At 44.8% G+C, this 26,432-nt stretch overlaps 1 protein-coding gene across 1 annotated transcript in view; it reads right to left on the bottom strand.

Annotated features, from left to right (window-relative positions):
• Nucleotides 1-229: 229 nt before the first annotated feature.
• The window catches only part of LOC106602266 (glutathione S-transferase C-terminal domain-containing protein), a 51,586-nt gene continuing 25,383 nt past the window's right edge, over nucleotides 230-26,432 (bottom strand). The window contains exons 2-8 of the mRNA XM_082973951.1: nucleotides 19,252-19,379; nucleotides 18,816-18,917; nucleotides 18,150-18,278; nucleotides 10,186-10,319; nucleotides 8,644-8,674; nucleotides 1,716-1,785; nucleotides 230-431 (exon numbers count right to left, since the gene is read on the bottom strand). Of these exons, the coding sequence (XP_082830077.1) occupies nucleotides 274-431; nucleotides 1,716-1,785; nucleotides 8,644-8,674; nucleotides 10,186-10,319; nucleotides 18,150-18,278; nucleotides 18,816-18,917; nucleotides 19,252-19,379 (752 nt within the window). The 3' untranslated portion in view covers nucleotides 230-273. The remainder of the gene's footprint in view (nucleotides 432-1,715; nucleotides 1,786-8,643; nucleotides 8,675-10,185; nucleotides 10,320-18,149; nucleotides 18,279-18,815; nucleotides 18,918-19,251; nucleotides 19,380-26,432) is intronic.

Raw genomic sequence — 26,432 nt, 5'->3', positions numbered from 1 at the left:
ACCAGGCCACCAGTGGGTCTCCCCATCCTGGTCAGTCCTGTGCCTCCTCCTAGGACCAGGCCTCCAGTGGGTCTCCCCATCCTGGTCAGTCCTGTGCCTGCTCAACGGACCAGGCCTCCAGTGGGTCTCGCCAGTCCGGATCCGCCAGAGCTGCCCGCCAGTCCAGAGCCGCCCGCCAGTCCGGAGCCGCCAGAGCCGCCAGAGCCGCCCGCCTGTCCGGGCGGCTTTGGTTTTTCGACCTTCCTTTGGGTGCCAACTGAACATGCCTCTGGTTTACTGGGTGGCATAGTTGTCCCCTCCAGCAACACCCACCAGCATGTTCTTCTTGGGGGAGCAGCTGTCTGGCTCCATGGTCATCACCCTGACAGAGTACACATGAGTCTCTGCTGCCCAGGAGCGGTCCAGGTCCACCAGGCCCATGCACTGTTTACCTGGAGGAGAGGGGTAAAAGAGCTCAGTGATGATGTCACTGATTGAACATTAACCTCTATGGGCTATGGGACACCCTATCAACAACAGGTGAAATATCAAGAGCGCCAAATTTGAAAACAATTAAATGTCATAATTCAAATTTCTCAAACATACAACTATCTTACACCCTTTGAAAGATAAACATCTCCTTAATCTAACCACGTTGCAGTTAAAAATGGGCACATATTTTTTTCAAAATTCTCAATACTGCCCCCTAGCCCCAACAGGTTAATGGAATTCCTTTATATTCCACACACTGGCAACTAAGAGGTGAATTGCAGTGCACAGATACAGTACATAACTAAAACAACTGATAGAATATTCCCGTCTCACGGTAGAATTGCCTTTGTTCTAATCATTCTAAGAATTTGCTTTCATATTACTATGGATAAACAAAGTGAGTCCTTTGTGGATACACCCTTAGGCCTCTTCTGAACTGTAGCAGCCTTTAAATCAGTTTATTGAGGCGAAATAAGAGATGAAGACATTCCACCAGGATCTGTTCATCTTTCCTTATATGACCCTAATTCTCAACATTCTACTGCAGGCGCTTCCTTGACCGGCCTCTTCAGTACCAACAACTCTCTTCTTGTCTATTAAGACTTTGGGATCACTTCCACAGGCACTCTCCTATCAAAGGTTGCTTTAAAGGCAAAAGCCCACTAACCGCATTACGCTGCTCAGTGGCTCTGAAGCAGACCCAGACAGGCAACAAACGCATCTACAGCACTCAAGTCTCAGACGGACCGACGCTCAGATCTGACAGGCTCGGGGAATAAGGAATAAGATCAAAGACGGTAAGTGTGAGTTGAGGAGAGGTTGAGGAAGGGGTGTCATGGCGGCGGCAGCACCCCGTCAGCGGAATCTTCTACGACAGGAAGTGTCAGGTAGGGAACGTACGAGGGCGGTTCAAAGTGAAAACACAACGGGGTGTACCTTCACTAATTGAATGAGCTGGTATAGGATTTGTTTTGCCTTTAAAATCACAATGAATAAGATTCCATGGACAGGGGGCCCTGATCCTAGATCAGCAAGCCTTCCCAGAGGCACTTTTTAAATATGGACCCAGGTACTGAAGGGAGTATCAGTTTGATGGAGATATACAATAATTTCCCCTTTGACTTTGCGGTCAACATGAATCGGCGCCATTATGGAAAAAATTACATTAGTGGCCTGTTTGTGTTAAAAGGTGATCATTTATTTGGGGGTCAATCACAATGTATGTTTGAGTGACAGTGTGTCACCTATTAAGCGTCGTTCTGAAGGCAGCTGGACAGCCGTCTGGTCTGCGAAACGGCAGAGGATCGTGTGCTCCTAAATGGAGAGAGAACAGAGAGAGAGATGAAGGGAGAGCAGAGAGAGAGAGATGGAGGGAGAACAGAGAGAGAGAGAGGGATGGAGGGAGAAGAGAAAGGTGGAGGGAGAAGAGAGAGATGGAGGGAGCACAGAGATAGAGATGGAGGGAGAGCAGAGAGAGAGAGAGATGGAGGGAGAGCACAGAGAGATGGAGGGAGAACAGAGAGATGGAGGGAGAACAGAGAGAGAGAGAGGGATGGAGGGAGAAGAGAGAGATGGAGGGAGGGCACAGAGAGAGAGATGGAGGGAGAGCACAGAGAGAGATGGAGGGAGAACACAGAGAGAGAGATGGAGGGAGGGAGAGCACAGAGAGAGAGATGGAGGGAGAACAGAGAGAGAGAGAGATGGAGGGAGAACAGAGAGAGAGATGGAGGGAGATCAGAGAGAGAGAGAGATGGAGGGAGAACAGAGAGAGAGATGGAGGGAGATCAGAGAGAGAGAGAGAGATGGAGGGAGATCAGAGAGAGAGAGAGATGGAGATCACAGAGAGAGAGATGGAGGGAGAGCACAGAGAGAGAGATGGAGGGAGAACAGAGAGAGAGATGGAGGGAGAACAGAGAGAGAAAGAGAGAGAGATGGAGGGAGATCACAGAGAGAGAGATGGAAGGAGAGCACAGAGAGAGAGATGGAAATACAGCACAGAGAGAGAGATGGAGGGAGAACACAGAGAGAGAGATGGAGGGAGAACACAGAGCGAGAGATGGAGGGAGAACAGAGCGAGAGATGGAGGGAGAACAGAAAGAGAGATGGAGGGAGAACAGAAAGAGAGATGGAGGGAGAACACAGAGCGAGAGAGAAGGAGAACAGATCGAGAGATGGAGGGAGAACAGAAAGAGAGATGGAGGGAGAACACAGAGCGAGAGAGAAGGAGAACAGATCGAGAGATGGAGGGAGAACAGAAAGAGAGATGGAGGGAGAACACATAGAGAGAGATGGAGGGAGAACACAGAGCGAGAGAATGTTAACTCAAACTCACCCCACACACAGCTACAGCTAAAACTCATCAGCTGATACACCAATATATGCACACATGAATAAGTTGCTTTGGATAAAAGCATCTGCTAAATGGCATATTTATTAAATGTTTTATTTACACAGACTTCAACCAACCCCAGCAGCAGAATGTTCGTTCCTGGCTTTCCTGAAAGTCTCTGTATAAAGCCATACTGTACATCATTAGAGCCACACCTCTGAACTCTGGGAGGATCAGTCTCCTTCCTGCTCTTACCACTTCCTCATTTTTCTTCCCCAGAAGATAAAAACACCAAAATCCAGGGAACAGTAGGCATCTTCTCATGTCTTTCTTTATCCACTATCTTGTCATCTTCCACACCCCTTTTTCTACAACCCTATGGTAAAAACCCCAACCCCAGGAGGACACTAGTTATCATCTAGCTCTAAGTGATTCCATTCTTCACTGTGGAAGGATCAGGACAGTACCGTCCTAGCCAAGGTTCAAACACTATGACTCAGCGCCAAGCGCCAATACCTCACATCATTAGCGTTGTATTACAGCCGCGGAGTGCTATCTGTCATGGCGCTCCTCTGTCAGTCTGTTCAACTAGCTCAGGGGGGAAAGAGTGCACACCCGAGACTGTGATTGGTTGGTTCACTGTGCTACAGTAGCAGTGAAATGCCATATTGGTTTCTGTTAGCCACCACCACAGCCACTGGCCTAAGGTTTTAGAGGGAGGTGAAGAGGAAATTCAGCAACTCTGAGGACAACTGAAGTTGCTAAAAAAAATGTTCTTCATTTTGGCCTTTAGCCTTCATCAGGGTTTTAGAGTGGAAATAACGTAGTCGCAGTAAAACAGTCTCTCCTCGCTAAGACGAGGAGCAAAACACTAAAGGAAGCACCAGTGACTAGATCAATAAAAAAGTGGTCAGAGTAAGCAGATGCTAAGCTACAGGACTGTTTTGCTAGCACAGACTGGAACATGTTCCGGGATTCCTCCGATGGCATTGAGGAGTTCACCACATCAGTTGTTGGCTTCATCAATAAGTGCATCGATGACGTCGTCCCCACAGTGACCGTACGTACATACCCCAACCAGAAGCCATGGATTACAGGCAACATCCGCACTGAGCTAAAGGCTAGAGCTGACGCTTTCAAGGAGCGGGACTCTAACCCGGAAGCTTATAAGAAATCCTGCTATGCCCTACGACGAACCATCAAACAGGCAAAGCATCAATACAGGACTAAGATCGAATCATACAACACCGGCTCTGACGCTCGTCGGATGTGGCAAGCCTTGCAAACCATTACAGACTACAAAGGGAAGCACAGCCAAGTGCTGCCCAGTGACACGAGCCTACCAGAGGAGCTAAACTACTTCTATGCTCGCTTCGAGTCAAATAACACTGAAACTTGCATGAGAGCACCAGCTGTTCTGGAAGACTGTGTGATCACGCTCTCCACAGCCGATGTGAGTAAGACCTATAAACTGGTCAACATTCACAAGGCCAGACGGGTTACCAGGACGTGTACTGTGATCATGCGCTGACCAACTGGCAAGTGTCTTCACTGACATTTTCAACCTCTCCCTGTCCGAGCCTGTAATACCAACATGTTTTAAGAAGACCACCATAGTGCCTGTGCTCAAGAACACTATGGTAATCTGCCTAAATGACTACCGACCCGTAGCACTCACGTCTGTAGCCATGAAGTGCTTTGAAAGGCTGGTCATGGCTCACATCAACACCATTATCGCAGAAACCCTAGACCCACTACAATTTGCATACCGCCCCAACAGATCAACAGATGATGCAATCTCTATTGCACTCCACACTGCCCTTTCCCACCTGGACAAAAGGAACACCTACAGTGAGGGAAAAAAGTATTTGATCCCCTGCTGATTTTGTACGTTTGCCCACTGACAAAGAAATGATCAGTCTATAATTTTAATGGTAGGTTTATTTGAACAGTGAGAGACAGAATAACAACAAAAAAAAAACAGAAAACTCTCGTACAACGCTGTGTACTACTCCCTTCACAGAACAGCGCAAGCTGGCTCGAACCAGCAAGAGGACAAGTACATTAGAACGTCTAGTTTGACAAACAGATGCCTCACAAGTCCTCAACTGGCAGCTTCATTAAATAGTACCCGACAAAACACTAGTCTCAACGTCCACAGTGAAGAGGCAACTCCGGGATGCTGGCCTTCTAGGCAGAGTTCCTCTGTCCAGTGTCTGTGTTCTTTTGCCCATCTTAATATTTTATTTTTATTGGGCAGTCTGAGATATGGCTTTTTCTTTGCAACTCTGCCTAGAAGGCCAGCATCCCAGAGTCACCTCTTCACTGATGATGTTGAGACTGGTGTTTTGCGGGAACTATTTAATGAAGCTGCCAGTTGAGGACTTGTGAGGCGTCAATTTGATGTTAATTTGAATGGACAAAAAATTTGCTTTTCTTTCAAAAACTAGGACATTTCTAAGTGACCCTAAACTTTTGAATGGTAGTGTATATTTGACTAAAACAATAATTTCAAACCTTGCTTACATTTGTTTATTATCACATACAGCACATGGCCTAAAGTATCTGGACACATGCTGGTCCAACATCTCAATCCAAAATCATTCCAAAAGCATTCATTTGGAGTTGGTCCCCCCTTTGCTGCAATAACTAATAGTTGTACTAGTTCCCATCCTGACAGACACCTCGTTAAGTTCGCTGATGACACTGCCTTGATCAGCCTGTTGCATGATGACTAGGAACACCATGACCCGGTCCTAAATGACTTTGTAGAGTGGTGTGAGGAATCACACTTGGTCCTCAATACCAACAAGACCAAAGAGATGTGCATAGACTTCAGGAGGTGTACAACACCTACCTCTGCAACATCTATCAGAGGTCAGAATATAGAGATTGTAAAGGTATACAAAACCCTGGGTGTCCTCTTGGACAATAAGCTTCAGTGGAGTAAATGTACAGACCTGATCTACAAAAAGAGCCAAAAAAGCTGGGATCTTATAATGTAGACTGTACTATACTGTACTATATCTGTTTTACAAATCTTCCATTGAGAGTATTTTAACTTTTTGTATTGTTTGTTGGTTTGGCAATGCCACTGTCAGCCAGAGCAATATGCTGAGAAGGATTATCACCACATTCAAACAGACAGGCCTGGATGAGATCGTTAAGGTCAGGGCCCTCCGCAAGGCTCATAAAATCATTTTAGACCCAAGCCACCCCCTGTACCCCTGTTTTTTTTAATGTTTTGGTATGTAACTGTTATGAAAGTTGTATTGGCAATTTTGTTTTGTATTTAAACAACACTTTAAATGTGTACATGACACTGCAACAACATTTCCCCATGGGGACAATAAAGTCAGTAAGTAAGTAATAACAGCCTCAGCTCTGGGGCGGCAGGTAGCCTAGTGGTTAGAGCGTTGGGAATCCCCGAGCTGACAAGGTAAAAATCTGTCGTTCTGCCCCTGAACAAGGCAGTTAACCCACTGTACTCAGGAGGCTGTCATTGTAAATAAGAATTTGTTCTTAACTGACTTGCCTAGTTAAATAAAGGTTACATTTAAAACATAAAAAAATCTAAACTATTCTGGGAAGGCTTTCCACTAGATGTTGGAACATTGCTGCGGGACTTGCTTCCATTTAGCCACAAGAGCATTAGTGAGGTTGGGCACTGATGTTGGGCGATTAGGCCTGGCTCGCAGTCGGAACTCTAATTCATCTCAAAGGTGTTCGATGGGGCTTTGTGTGGGCCAGTCAAGTTCTTCCACACCTATCTCGACAAACTATTTCTGTATGGACCTCGCTTTGTGCAAGGGGGCATTGTCATGCTGAAACAGGAAAGGGCCTTCCCCAAACTGTTGCCACAAAGTTGGAAGCACAGAATCATCTAGAATGTCATTGTATGCTGTAGGGTTAAGATTTCCCTTCACTGGAACTAAGGGGCCTAGCCCAAACCATGAAAAACAGCCCCAGACCATTATTCCTCCCCCACCAAAATGTACAGTTGGCACTATGCATTGAGGCAGGTAGCGTTCTTCTGGCACCTGACAAACCCAGATTAGTCCGTTGGACTGCCAGACGGTGAAGTGTGATTCATCAGTCCAGAAAACGTGTTTCCACTTCTTCAGAGTCCAATGGCGGCGAGCATTACACCACTCCAGCCAACGCTTGGCATTGCGCATGGTGATCTTAGGCTTGTGCTCGGCTGCTTGGCCGTGGAAAACCATTTCATGAAGCTCCCGACAAACCGTTATTGTGCTGATGTTGCTTCCAGAGGCAGTTTGGAACTCGGTAGTGAGTGTTGCAACTGAGGACACTTGGTTATACGCACTTCAGCACTTGGCGGTCCCGTTCTGTGAGCTTGTGTGGCCTACCACATCACGTCTGAGCCGCTGTTGCTCCTAAAGGTTTCCACTTCATAATAACAGCACTTACAGTTGACCAGGGCAACTCTAGCAGGGCAGAAATTTGACAACCTGACTTGTTGAAAAGGTGGCATCCTATAACGGTGAGCTCCTCAGTAAGGCCATTCTACTGCCAATGTTTGTGTGGCTGAAATAGCCAAATCTCCTAATTTGAAGGGGTGTCCTAATACTTTTGAATATATAGTGAATGTCTCTCTATTATGCGTGGGAATAATTTGGAACAGATTTCCAAAAATAAAATCACGTGGAGCTGATTTGGTGTTGTTTTTACAGTCTTAAGTCCAACAAAAATTATTATAATTTTTTTTTTTTTTCAGAAAACTTGGGGGGCCAAATAAAGTCAAATGCGGGCCAAATTCGGCATGCGGGCCGCCAGTGGGGGAACCCTGCCATACATCATTAAGATGATTAAGATGATAATGATGTCATTATCTCCTACCAGTTCAGTACACTGTCAGTGTCAAGCAATAAGACTCTGATACTCTGAAAAGGCATCCTGCCTTCCTTGAAGTAATCACTGATCTGACATAGAGCCTTGCTTTTACCTACCAAATATTGATGACTCCAAGGAAGGGAGTGAAGTAAGGATGCATTTGTCCTCCTGTGTGGCTCAGTTGGTAGAGCATTGCGCTTGCAACAACAGGGTTATGGGTTCGATTCCCACAGAGGACAAGTACATCTGCTAAATTACTAAAATGTAGATTTGGTATAGTATTTGAACCTCCGCTGACCTCAATCAAGACATGAACTTCCTCAACATTCAGTCTCTTGACCGTCGATCTACTCATGATGATTAATGATGTTGTTGTTTTGAAATTGCTTGTTTTTTGTTGCTGTTGCTTTACAGCGCCTTGACATTTCTTTATGTAATGAATAGCGCTATAAAAGTTTTATAAATTATTATTATTATTAGTGGTATCGTAACGATGTACTTCCTGTAAAAGCTGGCTTTAGTTCCCAGGATACATTCAGGATAAATCAAGTAGGAGAGCTATTTCTGAGGTCAGATAGTTTATTCTCTCTCTCTCCCCTCCTCTCTCTCTGCAGAGAGTCAGCAAAAGGAAAAGAACGTGACTAGGACTCCACTTGAAATTAAACCATGCATGTGTTTTGCATCTGAAACAGGGCTCTTCGGAGTCTATTAGGTTTTAGTAATGCTATATATATATAAATAAATAACCTCTTGTAATTCCCGGCAAGGGAGCAACAGGTTTCAGCATGAGTGTAAATTATTATGCTTTATAACTGAGGGGTCAAAACTGTTGTAGCCTGTGTAGGAGAACACTGTTCGCAATTATCATAAATAAAAAAAACAAATTAAATCTGACTTAGTTCAATCTTCGCTGCTGATATGATATGCATCCAAACAAATAATACATTGCGTGGGAAATCTAACCCTCATTTGAAATGAATTGAACCTACCTTGTAACTCAGTGTCTCCAGAAACCTTTTGCTGCAAAAAAGAGAGAATTTGAAAGAAGTGAGTGATTTTGGGAATAATGCTCAGAGAAAAGACGATTAAAGTGTAAAAACTTTTCAGTAAATCTCCACGTTGTGCTTTTCTGTGGGAAAACTATTTGTACTGCATTGTACTAGTGTTTATTGTTTACACTGCCATTCACATACTAAGTCCATCTTGTTTTGTCTTGATAAGTCATGATATAACAAACTATCTTCTGATGATAAACTCCATATGTGACAAAAACAATGCTCATTTTGAGCAAGTTCTTTATCCGATGTCCTGGGAAACAGGCAGTTTGTTTGTGATGTTAAAGAGTAGCGAGAAAGAGCTTAAAGCTAGCTAATAGTGGACATGGCACCGAAGACATCAAAGGTCATGTCACATCACGGGCAGTCAGACCGCTCAGTTGAGGACTCCAATGTTTCACTTGGCCGGCTATAGCCTCTCGGTCACAAACTCCATACCTACGGACTGTAAAAATTATGTACACACATCCAAAGCTCCTGAGCAGGTGCTGAATATAGAAAACTCAGGTATTCTGCAGGTTGCACTTCAACACCTGGGAATTTGAACTTGGTATGTTGACTCTTGGTGAAAGTTTGTCTTCAGGACCATAACCTGAGGACGAACTAGTTAAGGCTGTGGTGTACTGCAGAGTAGCATGAATACTGACACTGCTACAGGGCCCACCTCATATCCAGTAACAGCCTTTAGCTATGCCAGTAGCAATGATATACCACAACCTTCAGTGCATTCTCTCTTTAGAATACCATGTTTTGTGGTCATTGAGGCCTTTGTGTTGTCAACATGTCATGTATCTTTCGTCCTAGTTCTCATACCAGCCACTTCACACACCAGCCAGTCAGAGTGCTGTCATGACAACAGGAACAACAGCATAAAAAAATAGCTCCTACATTTTTCTCCCTCTCCCTCGTGTTCATGCCCTCAAGCACAATTCACACTCTTCGGATCATACCTCAGCCTAGGAAAATATCAAGGCATCAAACGCATAAGTTGTTTCGGTTCGGCCCCAGAATGAAATGAGCAGAAGACATTTTCGGAGTGATCAGTGATTCATGTTCGCCAACTTATTTGGTTATGCAGTAGTTTTTTTACTCTGTCATTTTGTGACAGCAGCCCTGTAGTGAAAGATCATTCTCCTAATGCTGATTGAATTGACTGAATGAGAGAGCAGGGTGACACAGAAGTCGTAGATGCTGTGAAAGAAAACATAAGCCAGAGACCAACGCAGATAGAGAAGGAGGCAGAGAGGTACAAATGAAGATGGAGAGACCGGTGGAGTGAGAGAGAGGGAGAGAGAGAGGCAGAAATGGTGGGAGATACAGTCGATAAAGATAACAGAAGAAGATGGGTAAGGAGGCACAAGATAAAGACAACGTAGACAGACTGACAGACAGTGACAGACAGATAGGCAGAAAGACATACATTGAGACAGAGAGACAGGCAGAAAGACATACATTGAGACAGACAGGGAGACAGACCTCCTGGGGAAGGTGAACCTCAGTGTGTTCTGGACGAAGCCGTAGCAGCAGGGGCTGACCACGAAGGTCGCTCCCGCCTGGATACACTGCTCTACCACCATGTCTGTCACAACGCCACACGCATGGAGGGCCACCTGGAGACACACACACGTTAAAACGTTAAAACACATTCACACACGTTAAACACAGGCACACACGCACACAAATTTGTTAAAAATTACCCAATCAGAACACCCTCTTTCTCTGCATCCATCACATCATCACGATACGTTACGCCTCATTGGAAAACATCTCGGATAGCAAACCTAACCCTGAGTCAATAGGGAAAACAAACCGAACCGTTTGGAGAAGAAAATAAAAAATCACTGATTAACTAGTTAAAGAAGCCATTTGATGCTGAACGTGTGGAGTAAACAAACTTTTGAGTTGTTTAGCAGTGGAGGCACGGTGGGACCGGGTTTCCCATTGAGCAGGTAAACTGAGCCTGATGCTCTGCATCTCAATAGACATTACCAGAGGAGTGGTTAGAGGATGCTGGGTGGAGAGAGAGAGAGAGCAAGAGAGAGAGATGGAGAGAGAGAGATGGAGAGAATGAGATGGAGAGAAAGAGATGGAGAGAAAGAGAGAACCTCTAGGACTCTACTGTAGCAGACTGTTTTCCTAATATCCTTGTCCTGGGGGCCCACTTCAAGTCGATATCCATTAGTACAGTGATAGTTGATCAGTTGACAAATTGATTCCGGAGTGTTAGTACTGTCTGAAATACATCAGATAAGCGGCATGGTTGGGGTACTCGAGGAGAGGTTTGGTAAACACTGGATTAGTAGATGTTGATAATTCTGAGGAGAGCCTCTTCGACTGAAGAGACCATCAAAATCCCATAACATCTATGGAAGGTGGACTTGAGCACCTGGAACCACTTTTAGTTGGGAGTAGGTTGGACCAGGGCCAGGCAGCCATGTTAGCTCCCCATTAACATTACAAGGGGAATATTTAAACAATGCTATGTAACTATCTGAATGTCGAGAACTAGAACAAAATATATAGCATTGTAAAAGTTGTCCTAGCTCTCTAAAGATTATGGCTCTGGGTAGTACTTATCAGCCTACTGTTACTACTGGTAATTTTCAATCAGCACCCTGGCATTGGAGCCCAGTCAGAAACACTAGCTAGCTAACGCCTAAGTATTTCTCCAACGTCATCAGCTCTGAATGGAGGATCCAAAATGAGGTGTTGGGAGAACTTCAAAAAGAACCCCAGAGACAATTTTCGAGATAATACATGTTGATTCGGCCACGTCCACGTACAACAGATTCTGTTCAATGTGCGAGACAACCTCTTCCAAGACTTGAGACTCTAATTATAGCAAATCCCCCGCTAAAGAGCAATTAACGACCATTCTTTCTGGATGAACGTCCCCTAACGTTACTTTAAGTCCACATCAAATGTATCGTGGCAGGCTGACTGCTGTAATCCATCACAGCTGTAATATATACCACCTGCTCCTTCACATCCACGTCACAGCTTGGCTTTTCTCTGTGGATTCTGACATTTCCGTAACTATAAAACCGCAGCCAAGTTTTTGTATACGCTCCTCTCTCATTCTGTGGTGGCGGCAGAAGGCTTCAGAACACCTCAGCCAGGCATTTCCAGGGAGAGTTGGACGGGCTCCTGAGAAATACACTGCAGCCTAGAGATTTAAGGGACCTTAATCCTCCTGTTGTTTGGCTGCCAATGCCGGAGCGCCTCTCCCCCGACCACACCGGGGCCCTGCAGTACCGTGGCCTGGGTTGGCCCGTCTTTGGCATGACTATCTGGAGGCATCGTTCCAGTCACGTAGGGGAACTAGAAGACAGGTACTTATAGGAGGACCAGAGTGCTGGAACGTTAGATGCAACTCTTTAAGCCAGGGTTCCTTAGTCTTTTGTCCTGGAGGCATACTGTAGATTCAGGTTTTCATTCCAACAACATGGCAGCATCTCGTTAAACCTATTATACCAGTGAAGGGAAATCCCTGTGAAATGGTGCATTGAGGTCAGTATAGGCAAAGTGTCAGAAGTAGAATGGCCGACAACAGCAATACCACAAAGACCACCGGCGACTTTAGCACGAGCAGCGGAAAAGAAAAGATTAAGAGTAGAAGCTACTAGCCACATATTGGGAACACATTCCGAGGCATCCTTCTGCCTTTTTTATCGTCGGCCATCTTGGAAGCTAGCCCTCCTCCTTGTAGTAATGTGATAAAGATGGAAGTCCTTCCTGCCAACCAGACCAGAGGAATGTTGTTGTTGGCTGTTTTGCATTTCTGAGGAGGAAGCACTGCATATAAATTCCAAATGTATTCTTTGTTCTTGAAACACTTGGAGGGTACTACTCTGTGTGCTTGTATTGGTTACTTACTCAAGAGGGAGCGTTGCAAAGGAAAACACAGACACACCATGTGATAAAACAAGACTAAAGAAACAATTGGAAAACTAGACTAAAGAAAGGAACTGTCCACGTAGGGGAGAGCCTGTTTCCATTAAGCCAGAGGCTTCTGTGGAGGCCGGTATCAATTATGGATTAATGCGAGCCGATAAAGGTTTGAGGATTGTTTGGAAAAAAGCACTCTTTATTAGTCTCACCCGTCTTTTGGGGGGTGGGTGGGTGGGAGGGGATCTTATAGAAGATTCTGGTCCACAATATTCTTTTCCCCCTCTCATTTTTGCATGAGTACAACTTCTCTTCATAATGAATAACAACAGGCAGTGGGCTGAAATATGAGCTCTGAAACTCATTATTCACAGCTAATACACCCTGGTCCACACACACACACACACACACACACACACACACACACACACACACACACACACACACACACACACACACACACACACACACACACACACACACACACACACACACACACACACACACACACACAGTCTCAGTGTGAAAAACACTTCACGGTTAACCACGGCAATATATCACACCCCGTGTGCATCGGTGCTTATTACCTCTGGTATTGAATTAACATTTTTCCCCGGTATTACTTTCTACACATCGTGGTTGATTTGCACTCTTATCAAATACTGTATCATAAATGATGTACTTGTCAGGGCTATAGGGGGCTGTCAGTGATGAGCAGAGATAACCTAACTACAGTAACTACCACACAGAGCAGCTTTGCTTTGACTCCCACTGTTCTAGTCTACTCAGAGCCTAAAACTCCTCTACCCCTGCTGGGTGGAGGGGGCTAGGGAGGGAGAGAGAGGGGGAAGAGAGAGTGGTGGGGAGACAGAGAGAGGGGGAGAAAGCAGAGAGTGAAAGAGGAGAGAGAATGAAGGGAGAAAGATAGATCGATACTGCGATAGAGAGAGGAAGAGGGAGCGAAAGAGAAAAGAGAGAGCGCGAGAAAGAGAGAGAAGATAAAGGGACAGCACTGAAGACTGACGCAGCTCCAGATCAGATCTTCTCAGCAGTATCCAGACGTTACGCTCCACTACTCTCTCTTCCTCTGAGGACCTGGCTCAATGTTTCTCCCCAAGGAGAGGAGTGGTGGTGAGGTGTAGGCCTCAGCCATCACTCGAGTACAAGGAGAGGAGGGATACACTGGTGGATATTCTATGAGATGAGATCTATGGAGGACAAACCCTCGTCTCCAATAGAGCAGCTCTGATGCCAAACTGATTACACACCTGGCTCGGCACACGCCTTGCTCTTCCAAAATGAGAGAGCAAGCCTCCATGGCTAAGAATAGGGAACAAGCTAATTAGCCTGAGTAAATGACTATCTAGGGCTATAAATGGAGTCATGTATAATACATACTGGGATTATTCAGCATGATGGGCTGCACCTGGGGGTGAGGGAGTGGGCACTAACTGACAGCACTAAATAATATGCCGTGCATTCACACCACGGACAGGTGCACACGCACTAACACACACTACATGGCTGAGTCCACACAGATAATGTGTTAGAAACTCTGGGCTATTAAAAAGTTAAAACTCCTCTGCACAAAACCAAGGGAATTGTTTCTCAATAAATCTTTCTCCTTAACGCATAAACACTTGCTAAAGGTCTCTCCACATGTGTGTGTGTGTGTGAGTGTGTAGAAAAACATACCCTGACTACAGTAGATACCAAACACACTCCCCAACCCACACAGTACTGTGGAGAGTACATTGCTGTGGAGCAGGTCTCCATGAAGTGGCTGGTCTGGACCTGTAGTTAGGCACTAGATCTAATAACAGCAGGTATAAATATGCCTTCTATTGGTGCCACAGACAGAGAGATGGGAGGAAGCTTTCAGCACAATATACACTATGTATACAAAAGTATGTGGACACCCCTTCAAATGAGTGGATTCAGCTATTTCAGCCACACCTGTTGCTGACAGGTGTAAAATCGAGCACACCGCCATGCAATCTCCATAGACAAACATTGGTAGTAGAATGGCCTTACTGAAGAGCTCAGTGACTTTCATCGTTTGCACCGTCATAGGATGTCACCTTTCCAACAAGTCAGTCCGTCACATTTCTGCCCTGCTAGAGCTGCCCCGGTCAACTGAAAGTGCTGTTATTGTGAAGTGTAAATGTCTAGGAGCAACAACGGCTCAGCCGCAAAGTGGTAGGCCACACAAGCTCACAGAACGGGACCGCTGAGTGCTGAAGCGCGTAGAAATCGTCTGTCATCGGTTGCAACACTCACTACCGAGTTCCAAACTGTCTCCGGAAGCAACGTCAGCACAATAACTGTTTGTTGGGAGCTTCATGAAATGGCTTTCCATGTCCGAGCAGCCGCACACAAGCCTAAGATCCCCATGCGCAATGCTAAGCGCTGGCTGGAGTGGTGTAAAGCTCACTGTCATTGGACTCTGGAGCAGTGGAAACGCATTCTCTGGAGTGATTAATCACGCTTCACCATCTGGTAGTCCACGGACTAATCTGTATTTGGCGGATGCCAGGAGAACGCTATCTGCCACAATGCATAATGCCAACTGTAAAGTTTGGTGGAGGAGGAATAATTGTCTGGGGCTGGTTTGGGCAAGGCCCCTTAGTTCCAGTGAAGGGAAATCTTAACGCTACAGCATACAATGACATTCTAGACGATTCTGTGCTTGCAACTTTGTGGCAACAGTTTGAAGAAGGCCCTTTCTTGTTTCAGCATGACAATGCCACTGTGCATAAAGCGATGTCCATACAGAAATGGTTTGTCGAGATAGGTGTGGAAGAACTTCACTGGCCTGCACAGAGCCCTGACCTCAACCCCATCAAACACCTTTGGGATGAATTGGAACACCGACTGTGATCCAGGCCTTTTCGCCCAACATCAATGCCCGACCTCACTAATGTTCTTGTGGCTGAATGGAAGCAAGTCCTCGCAGCAATGTTCCAACATCTGGTGGAAAGCCTTCCCAGAAGAGTGGAGGCTGTTATAGCAGCAAAGGGGGGACCAACTCCATATTAATGCCCATAATTTTGGAATGAGATGTTCGACAAGGAGGTGTCCATATACTTTTGGTCATATAGTGTACCTTCTATTGGTGTCACAGACAGAGAGATTGGAGGGAGGAGGAAGCCTTCAGCACAATGTCTCGTCTGAAACTCACTACGATGACTCACTGTCTGAACACCTCGTAACATAATGTACCTGGGAGAATAAATGGGCATAGAATACATTTTACATTTTGTTTTTTAAAAGGTATCACCGCAGATACTGAGATGAGCGAGATGCAAGACTTTTCCTCACACAGTATCTGCGCACGTGCACGCGTTCGCTTCACACTTTCACAATGGAGAGGTCGAGCCTCGAGCAACGCTCTTAAGTTGTGGAAATTGACCCACTACGCTGTTTCTTTCTGCATCTACGTCATATCACAGAGTCTACATCATGACCTCTTTTAGGGAGGGACTGATAGACAAACCTCCTGGACCTCAGCCAGGGGGTACAGTACAGATTCTAGTCTGAATCTCAGCTATGACGACTCACTCTGTCTGAACACCTAGTAACATAACGTACTGGAAGGAGAGACGGCCATAACATGTTTAACATTTAGATTTAAACATTATGTTTCGCATATTTTAGAGACATGATATACTGTAATATAACACAATAGACATGTCCAATCAATTATTTTGAACGATGATCTGACACTTGATAGTTGAAGGTGAATGTTTTCATTGTATCTGTCCCTATCAAATAAATACATGATTAACACCAACACTTAGCATCTAGGTTTAATACACACTAAGGCCTTACAGTTCATTTGGGGCGAGGGAGATTACTTCCTACCCTGGTTAACCCTGACTGAACTCTGACCTCACCGTGATGAGTGAAGTGACACAACGGGGAAGTTAGCATCCAAGCTGGTTGAACCAAGCTAATGAATTCCTAAATCAAACAAGCACCTGTTCTGTGGCCAACAACCAACACAAGCAGAATCAAAATAGACCTGATAATAGCGTAATTAACGACAACTCGTTTAATTTGGGACTAATTAGGCAGTTCAGATCGTTAGAGTGCCGCTGATGAACGTGGGCTTTTATTCGATTCTGGCAGGAGAGGAGAGGAATTGAAATACACTGCGGGAGACCCACACACACACACACACACACACACACACACACACACACACACACACACACACACACACACACACACACACACACACACACACACACACACACACACACACACACACACACACACACACACACACACACACACACACACACACAGTAAATTGTAGGCTCTAATCTCATCTGGCCCAGACTCTGTGTGGAGGAGAGAGAGGAGAGAACAAGTGAAGTAACTTAGAACTGTGGTAGCAGCGGCTCGCTGAGTGAAATAAACCACAATTACAATTATCTAGCACAGCAAGGGAGACTTGTGTGTGAACGAGCGACAACACACACATACACACACACACACCCACACACACCCGCTGGTTGATACAGATGCAAACGAGTCAACTAGCGGAGTCAAGATGAATCATGTGGTCAAAATGAGAGGTCAACGTCATAAACGGTGCAAATAGCTGGGGAGTTGAAACATTTTGCCTTTATGATAAACATTTAGTCTTCCAAACGGTTATTCCTTCTAACCTCTGCCTGAATAGCACATATTGCTCCTACATCTTTTGGCAGGGTGTTTGTTTACGCTCCACTTCAACGCTCTGCAAAATAAGCAATTAAGAGGGAAATGTGTTTTCTTTTCAAAGTATTGGAGGAGGAGGAGGAGGCGGCGGGGGAGAAAAAGGTACTGCTAATGAAAACGAAGCACTGAAAAGCTTGGCCGTAATGTTCTTCTGACAGAATCCTCAGAGAAGGGAAGGACAAGGTCCCCATTATAATCAACTGGAGAGCAGAAGTTACCAAAATGAGCAGTAAAACGTTTTTCTAAGGAAATGCCATCTTTGTTTCCTCTCAAACATTCAAACATACGGAAGTGGGCTAAACTTATCGCAAAATAAGTTCCAGGAGATCATTCTAAATCCATAACTGAACAAAAAAGGAATCCTGCTGCTCTACTCTGTGACAATGTAGATAAGACACTTTGAAAGCAGCAAGACTGTGGAGGATTCCTTTCGTGTGCAAACTGAGTCTTCTCTCAAGTGTCACATTGACAACTTGAGAAGATGAGCCATCTAGAAGTACTGGTGAAATCAAACCGTTTGTTAAGCTGTCTTTGACAGTAGTAAGTCTCATGGTGTACAGTAAGTACGTCAAGTAAAAGAGATGGAATGAGCTTCTGTATTAATGTCTGTGTAGTGAATATGAATGTCTCAGTGGGTTAGACTAGCATAGTTCTGGCAACACCTTGTTGTGGGTTTGATTTCCTTATGGGACACACAAACTGCATGCACGTGCCACTGTCAACGTCGACAGTCCTGTAAGTCCCTTCAGACAAAAGCATCTGTTAAATGACCATATTACATTATATCAAAAATAAGTTGTAATATAATATTCATCTGTACTCACCCCTATGTGGAAGGGTCCAGTGAAGTAGTCCAGGTTGGCCTGGATGAAGCCTATGTTGGTCAGGCCCAGTTCAGCACTCCTCACCTTCCCCCTAACCAGAGACTCCTCCTTGTTCTCTATCAGGATTACCTACAGTTAACCATACAAGATTACCGCTTACTTTTAGCTAATCAACTCTGGTCCTCTGTTGCTCAGTTGGTAGAGCATTGCTCTTGTTACGGCAAAACAAATGGATTCCCGGGACCAACCGTATGTAAAAAATGTATGCGCGCATGACTAATTCCCTTTGGATAAAAGTGTCTGCTAAATGGCATATTATTTATTTATATATTATTACCACTTACACTTTGCTAATCTAACGTTACTCTTAGTTGACTCTTACCTCCAAGGTTATGAATAGCTTACTGGACAGCTATAGGCTAAAAGTCTAAGATTTATTTGGGGGAAAAATACAATTCTACAGTGTAAAATACTTAAATTGTCCTACTAAGATTGTTATTTGCAAAGAAATTAATGAGATACAACATGCTCGAAAATCAAAAATTCTCTGGAAAAACACAACACGAATGTGTAACTCTGTATCAATTATGTCAAGCCACCCTAATGCGAGCAAATGGCGAGCTAGTTTCAACTTGGTAGACAAGACAGTTTCAACTTTCAACCTACCTGGCAGTCGGGCAGCGTGTGAGCCAGAATGATCCCGACGTGGCCCTGGAAAAACACAACACGGAAAAAGACAAGACAAATACATACGGAGGAAAAACAAGGCTCAAAGAAAAGCCGAGCACATCAAAGGGGTTGGGTGATCAGTAGTGGCCTACCGCTCTGTCCATTCCAATATTGACCCATTATCCACCCAGTCAGCGCTACTGCTGTGAAGTGTACTGTACACTCCCTTCATCACTCCACTCCCTCTCCATCTCTCTCCTGTCTGTCTGGCTGTGCATGGAATAACAAGGGTTTTCAAAAACAGAGAGGGGAAAGAAGATAAGAGGAGAAATGCACACTTTCATCCTGATTTCTGACAGACAGACTAATGAGGACAGACCGACGGAGAGGGATGGAAGGATAGAGAGAGGGACGGAAGGACTGACGGACGCACCCCTCCGCTGCAGAAATCCTCCACTGTGTCCCCCGGCCCGGCCAGCTCCGTCACCATGGCGACCAGGTTGTTCAGCTGCTGCCGTTTCCTCGCGGCGCGGACGTCAGACACCTTCCCTGCAGACAGAGCTGAAGATTCAGTAAAAAGGAATGTTGTGCTTATGCAATAGAATTATAATATATGCCATTCATCAGATGCTTTAATATTGGTGTCCCCAGCGGGAATCGAACCCACGAGCCTCCACTAACTTATGTAAGTCTCATATAAGTGAAATAAGAAGGTATTGGATGGAATGGTAATATCAACATCTTCATATCTGTACAATACCAGAAACTTTTTGCTTAGTTTCAATGTTTGACTGGAAGATGAATCAACAGTATCCAGTCGCAGTACAGTCAATTCAGGTGTGACATATTTCCTGTTCTCCTTCAAACATGTTTTGAATTGCTTTATTTCTTCTACCCTTTCATTCTGTCTTTCCGTTTCAGGAAGGAACCTTCATAAAAAAACTTTTATTACCCAGGAAGATGCTCTCTTTTCTTCATATGAATGCAGAAGTGCCAGGCAGCGTTCCTACTTCATGTGTCCCTGCTTTGAAGTGCACAACATTCTGTCACACTGTGTTTTACAGGCACAGAGCTATGATGATACAGCACATGCTGTAATCCAGCTACAAGGGCCACTCATCATCATCCCTCATCAACAACAGTTTCTACCGACCGAGTGCAAAACACCATTCAACAGGGTGAAACAAAACAAGCGACAGAGCCAAAATGGAGTGGAAACTTTTCTGCTAGTGCAAAGAAACAGAGCCACTTTAGTGGTATGCAGCCTCACAGGATGTACGTGATTAACGCAATGCACATTTGTATCCCCGTGTTCCTCCTCATCCAACTCCTGTCTCTCGTTGGCGGCGGTGAGCCAAGCGTGGCGTGCGTCTGCGGTACCGTTTCTGGCCCATAAATCTTGAGTGATGATTGCTTCGTTTACCCCGGTGCCATGCTATGATACCCGCTGGAATATCAGAAACACATTAATGGTGGCCTTCCCTTCTCTCCCCAGATCACTGCCGCCTCCGCAAATTGATATACGGGCGACGCACACTCACACACACACACACAGGCCGGGTGGGGGGCTGAGAGAGAAGCGACGACAGTAGCGGCGGGGTACGCCTATATTCTCGTCACGCTAATACAAATAAGGAATTTCACAGCCCTTGCCCTCGCCATCGTTATTTACCTCGCACCGCTTCATATTAAACCGACTCCCAAGAGTACAAGAGAATGGAAAAAGCAAAGAGAGGAGCACGTCAAAAACCGTGGGGTGGTATTGACCAGGTAGCAGCAGCAACTTTTCATTTAGATGAGTTATTCAGATCCACGTCTGTTCTCCAATAAACATCCCGGCCTCCTGTGAGGCCTACTATTGAGCGCTTTTATGCCGTCGGATTGGAGGAGCGCTTCGGGGTCTTAATTGACAATTGCCTTGCGCGGTGGGATGACAGCTGAAACAAAACGCCGAATGCTAAACCTGGGACGTGACGAGTGGTACAATGCAGAGAGATGAGATGAAGGCAGGGTGAGTGTGAGAGACACGCGAGGGGCCAAAGCCCAACAATAAGGCTGACATGAATGATACAGTGTTTTATGAGAGGCCGAGTACAGGCAACAGAGACATGGCTCTGGGGCCAGTTCATTTACATTTTACATTTACGTCATTTAGCAGACGCTCTTATCCAGAGCGACTTACAAATTGGTGCATTCACCTTATGATATCCAGTGGATCAACCACTTTACAATAGTACATCTATATCTTTTTTTTGGGGGGGGGGGGGGGGGGGGGGGGGGTAGAAGGATTACTTTATCCTATCCCAGGTATAGGATAAGTTCAGGAGGATTCAACACTGTAGAGTATTCAGATAAAAATGCATTGGGTAGAAGAGAAATGCCTCTCTGTCATGTAGAATGGGGAATCATGTGGGGAATCAACTCTACACAAGACATTTCAATCACCACTATTCGGGTATGGGCCTGTGGGATGGATGAGTGGGATGGTAGGAGAGGTCATTTCGTGGCTCACCAACAACCACTCCACTGTAAGCATGAAAGTTTTGATGAAGAGGGGGCAGCACTAGACGGAAGTAGAGAGGCTATTGTCTAGTACAGACTGAGAGAGCTGGACCTGGGTCTTTCATCCTTCTTTATCCTTCTCTCATCTGCAGCAGAGAGGAGTGACAGTGACCCACATGGCCCTGGCTGAATAGCCGTAATTGTGCAACCGGCAATTTCCATTCTGCAACACCCAGCAATTTCCACACAGCGAACCGTTCTCACATGAATAGAATGAGAATAGAAACCGCAAAAACTTTACAAGTAGGACAAATATAGTATGAAATAGCCGTGAGTGTATAACAACGTAGTTATTACACTATAGTTTGGCTGATGAGGTTGTGACTGTGTTTTTGCCTTATACAGTAGTTATTATACACTGTAGTTTGGCTGATGAAGTTGTGACTGTGTTTTTGCCTTATACAGTAGTTATTATACACTGTAGTTTGGCTGATGAAGTTGTGACTCTGTTTTTGCCTTATACAGTAGTTATTATACACTGTAGTTTGGCTGATGAAGTTGTGACTGTGTTTTTGCCTTACACAGTAGTTATTATACACTGTAGTTTGGCTGATGAAGTTGTGACTGTGTTTTTGCCTTATACAGTAGTTATTATACACTGTAGTTTGGCTGATGAAGTTGTGATTGTGTTTTTGCCTTATACAGTAGTTATTACACTGTAGTTTGGCTGATGAAGTTGTGACTGTGTTTTTGCCTTACACCGTAGTTATTATACACTGTAGTTTGGCTGATGAAGTTGTGACTGTGTTTTTGCCTTATACAGTAGTTATTATACACTGTAGTTTGGCTGATGAAGTTGTGACTGTGTTTTTGCCTTATACAGTAGTTATTATACACTGTAGTTTGGCTGACGAAGTTGTGACTGTGTTTTCGCCTTATACAGTAGTTATTATACACTGTAGTTTGGCTGACGAAGTTGTGACTGTGTTTTCGCCTTATACAGTAGTTATTACACTGTAGTTTGGCTGATGAAGTTGTGATTGTGGTTTTGCCTTATACAGTAGTTATTATACACTGTAGTTTGGCTGATGAAGTTGTGACTGTGTTTTTGCCTTATACAGTAGTTATTATACACTGTAGTTTGGCTGATGAAGTTGTGACTGTGATTTTGCCTTATACAGTAGTTATTATACACTGTAGTTTGGCTGATGAAGTTGTGACTGTGTTTTTGCCTTATACAGTAGTTATTATACACTGTAGTTTGGCTGATGAAGTTGTGACTGTGTTTTTGCCTTATACAGTAGTTATTATACACTGTAGTTTGGCTGATGAAGTTGTGACTGTGTTTTCGCCTTATACAGTAGTTATTACACTGTAGTTTGGCTGATGAAGTTGTGATTGTGGTTTTGCCTTATACAGTAGTTATTATACACTGTAGTTTGGCTGATGAAGTTGTGACTGTGTTTTTGCCTTATACAGTAGTTATTATACACTGTAGTTTGGCTGATGAAGTTGTGACTGTGATTTTGCCTTATACAGTAGTTATTATACACTGTAGTTTGGCTGATGAAGTTGTGACTGTGTTTTTGCCTTATACAGTAGTTATTATACACTGTAGTTTGGCTGATGAAGTTGTGACTGTGTTTTTGCCTTATACAGTAGTTATTATACACTGTAGTTTGGCTGATGAAGTTGTGATTGTGTTTTTGCCTTATACAGTAGTTATTACACTGTAGTTTGGCTGATGAAGTTGTGACTGTGTTTTTGCCTTATACAGTAGTTATTATACACTGTAGTTTGGCTGATGAAGTTGTGACTGTGTTTTTGCCTTACACAGTAGTTATTATACACTGTAGTTTGGCTGATGAAGTTGTGACTGTGTTTTTGCCTTATACAGTAGTTATTATACACTGTAGTTTGGCTGATGAAGTTGTGACTGTGTTTTCGCCTTATACAGTAGTTATTACACTGTAGTTTGGCTGATGAAGTTGTGATTGTGGTTTTGCCTTATACAGTAGTTATTATACACTGTAGTTTGGCTGATGAAGTTGTGACTGTGTTTTTGCCTTATACAGTAGTTATTATACACTGTAGTTTGGCTGATGAAGTTGTGACTGTGATTTTGCCTTATACAGTAGTTATTATACACTGTAGTTTGGCTGATGAAGTTGTGACTGTGTTTTTGCCTTATACAGTAGTTATTATACACTGTAGTTTGGCTGATGAAGTTGTGACTGTGTTTTTGCCTTATACAGTAGTTATTATACACTGTAGTTTGGCTGATGAAGTTGTGATTGTGTTTTTGCCTTATACAGTAGTTATTACACTGTAGTTTGGCTGATGAAGTTGTGACTGTGTTTTTGCCTTATACAGTAGTTATTATACACTGTAGTTTGGCTGATGAAGTTGTGACTGTGTTTTTGCCTTACACAGTAGTTATTATACACTGTAGTTTGGCTGATGAAGTTGTGACTGTGTTTTTGCCTTATACAGTAGTTATTATACACTGTAGTTTGGCTGATGAAGTTGTGACTGTGTTTTTGCCTTATACAGTAGTTATTATACACTGTAGTTTGGCTGATGAAGTTGTGATTGTGTTTTTGCGTTATTTACAGCTGAATTAGCTAAGGGTCTTGAGGAACCACAGCAAAGTCCAACTCCTAATTTAGAGAGATAAACACATGCTGATCTATTAGACTGGTCTGTGGCTGGTTTCCTACACTGTCAGCACGTATCACCGAGATCATTCACACACATACAGACAGACACACTTTATGCAGCCGGAGGAAATTACCTAACAACTCCTATAGGTTTACCCATTAATCTCCCCCAATCAAGTGTTAATTAAAAACCTTAAAGGACATATCCATTTCAAATCCTCAGCTTGTAAGGAAGCACTAATCCTATCATGTATTTATTTAACTATGAACTACTGGTACGCCAGTTAGGTTGCATGGTGCACCTGGTAGCCTGAAGTGATTGGCTAAGGACAGAGTGTCTGTCAATCTGCACTACTATGTCTGTCACTGCTGGAAAGATGTAATATCATATCAGCATGATGTCAAGTGCTATCACTCTGCAGCATGTACTCGGTGTTATACCAATGGCATGTCTCCCAGGAACTGTGTGTGTGTGTGTGTGTGTGTGTGTGTGTGTGTGTGTGTGTGTGTGTGTGTGTGTGTGTGTGTGTGTGTGTGTGTGTGTGTGTGTGTGTGTGTGTGTGTGTGTGTGTGTGTGTGTGTGTGTGTGTGTGTGTGTGTGTGTGTGTGTGTGTGTGTAAACTCTCTGTCATCATCAGCTCCAGTTCAAACCCCACAGGGGATTATGCTACTCTGTTACAGGGAGGAGAGACTTCCGATATGGAACACGGAACACCACAAACATTCCCAGTGCTCCGGATGGAGATTACGACAACAGGGCAGGGTATGGTAAGGCAGGGTATGAAAAGGCAGGGTATGGTAGGGCAGGGTATGGTAAGGGTATGGTATGGCAGGGTATGAAAAGGCAGGGTATGGTAGGGCAGGGTATGGTAAGGGTATGGTATGGCAGGGTATGAAAAGGCAGGGTATGGTAGGGCAGGGTATGGTAAGGCAGGGTATGGTAGGCAGGGTAAGGTAAGGCAGGGTAAGGTAAGGCAGGGTATGGTAAGGCAGGGATGGTATGAAAAGGCAGGGTATGGTAGGGCAGGGTATGGTAAGGGTATGGTATGGCAGGGTATGAAAAGGCAGGGTATGGTAAGGCAGGGTATGGTAAGGGTATGGTATGGCAGGGTATGAAAAGGCAGGGTATGGTAAGGCAGGGTATGGTAAGGCAGGGTAAGGTAAGGCAGGGTAAGGTAAGGCAGGGTATGGTAAGGCAGGGATGGTATGGCAAGGCAGGGTATGGCAAGGCAGGGTATGGTAGGGCAGGGTATGGTGAGGCAGGGTATGGTAGAGCAGGGTATGGTAGAGCAGGGTATGGTAGGGAAGGGTATGGTGAGGCAGGGTATGGTAGGGCAGGGTATGGTAGGGCAGGGTATGGTAGGGCAGGGAGGGTATGGTAAGGCAGGGTATGGTAAGGCAGGGAGGGTATGGTAGGGCAGGGTATGGTAAGGCAGGGATGGTATGGTAAGGCAGGGTATGGTAAGGGTATGGTAAAGCAGGGTATGGTAGGGCAGGGTATGGTAAGGCAGGGATGGTATGGTAAGGCAGGGTATGGTAAGGGTATGGTAAAGCAGGGTATGGTAGGGCAGGGTATGGTAAGGCATGGTAAGGTAAGGCAGGGAGGGTATGGTTAGGGCAGGGTATGGTAGGGCAGGGAGGGTATTGTAAGGCAGGGTAAGGTAAGGCAGGGAGGGTATGGTAAGGCAGGGTATGGTAAGGCAGGGAGGGTATGGTAGGGCATGGTATGGTAAGGCAGGGAGGGTATGGTAAGGCAGGGTATGGTAAGGCAGGGAGGGTATGGTAGGGCAGGGTATGCTATGGTAAGGCAGGGAGGGTATGGTAGAGGCAGGGTATGGTATGGCAGGGTATGGTAAGCAGGGTATGGTAGGGCAGGGTATGGATGGGCATGGTAAGGTAAGGCAGGGAGGGTATGGTAAGGCAGGGTATGTAAGGCAGGGAGGGTATGGTAGGGCAGGGTAAGGTAAGGCAGGGTACGGTAAGGCAGGGTACGGTAAGGCAGGGTATGGTAGGGCAGGGTATGGCCGGGAAGACCTCCTTAGTTTGTTTTAGGAAGAGGACCGTTGGGAAGGTGTGAAGAGGGTCGTTTCTTTTCAGCAAGCCATGACACCCACCATCTGAGACTGCACTGAAATGGTTTCTGTAGTTAGAAACAGAAAAGATGATTTGATTTATCTTTCAACAAAATAATGTTTCACGAATGCTAACATATTAGTTTCTGACTACAGAAATGATTTCAGAACAATCTGAGATGGTGGTGTTGAAATCGTCTTTCTAGTGCTTTTTGAGGTGGAACGACTCAAGGGCAAAGCACACACACCCTGGGAAGGGCGAAGCGCCAGACCTATTTATAACTATCCAGGACCTCAGGCGGTTTCCTGGTTTCCTTCGTCCCTTTGTTGACAGAGGCTTTTCGGGTATGCGTGAGCACACCTGAAACATTCTGGCTGGA

This window comes from Salmo salar, chromosome 04, assembly GCF_965601325.2.
Source record: "Salmo salar chromosome 04, fSalSal1, whole genome shotgun sequence".
Taxonomy (NCBI): Eukaryota; Metazoa; Chordata; class Actinopteri; order Salmoniformes; family Salmonidae; genus Salmo; species Salmo salar.
The sequence above is the reverse complement of the archived record's forward strand: the minus strand, read 5'-3'. Positions and strand labels throughout refer to the sequence as shown.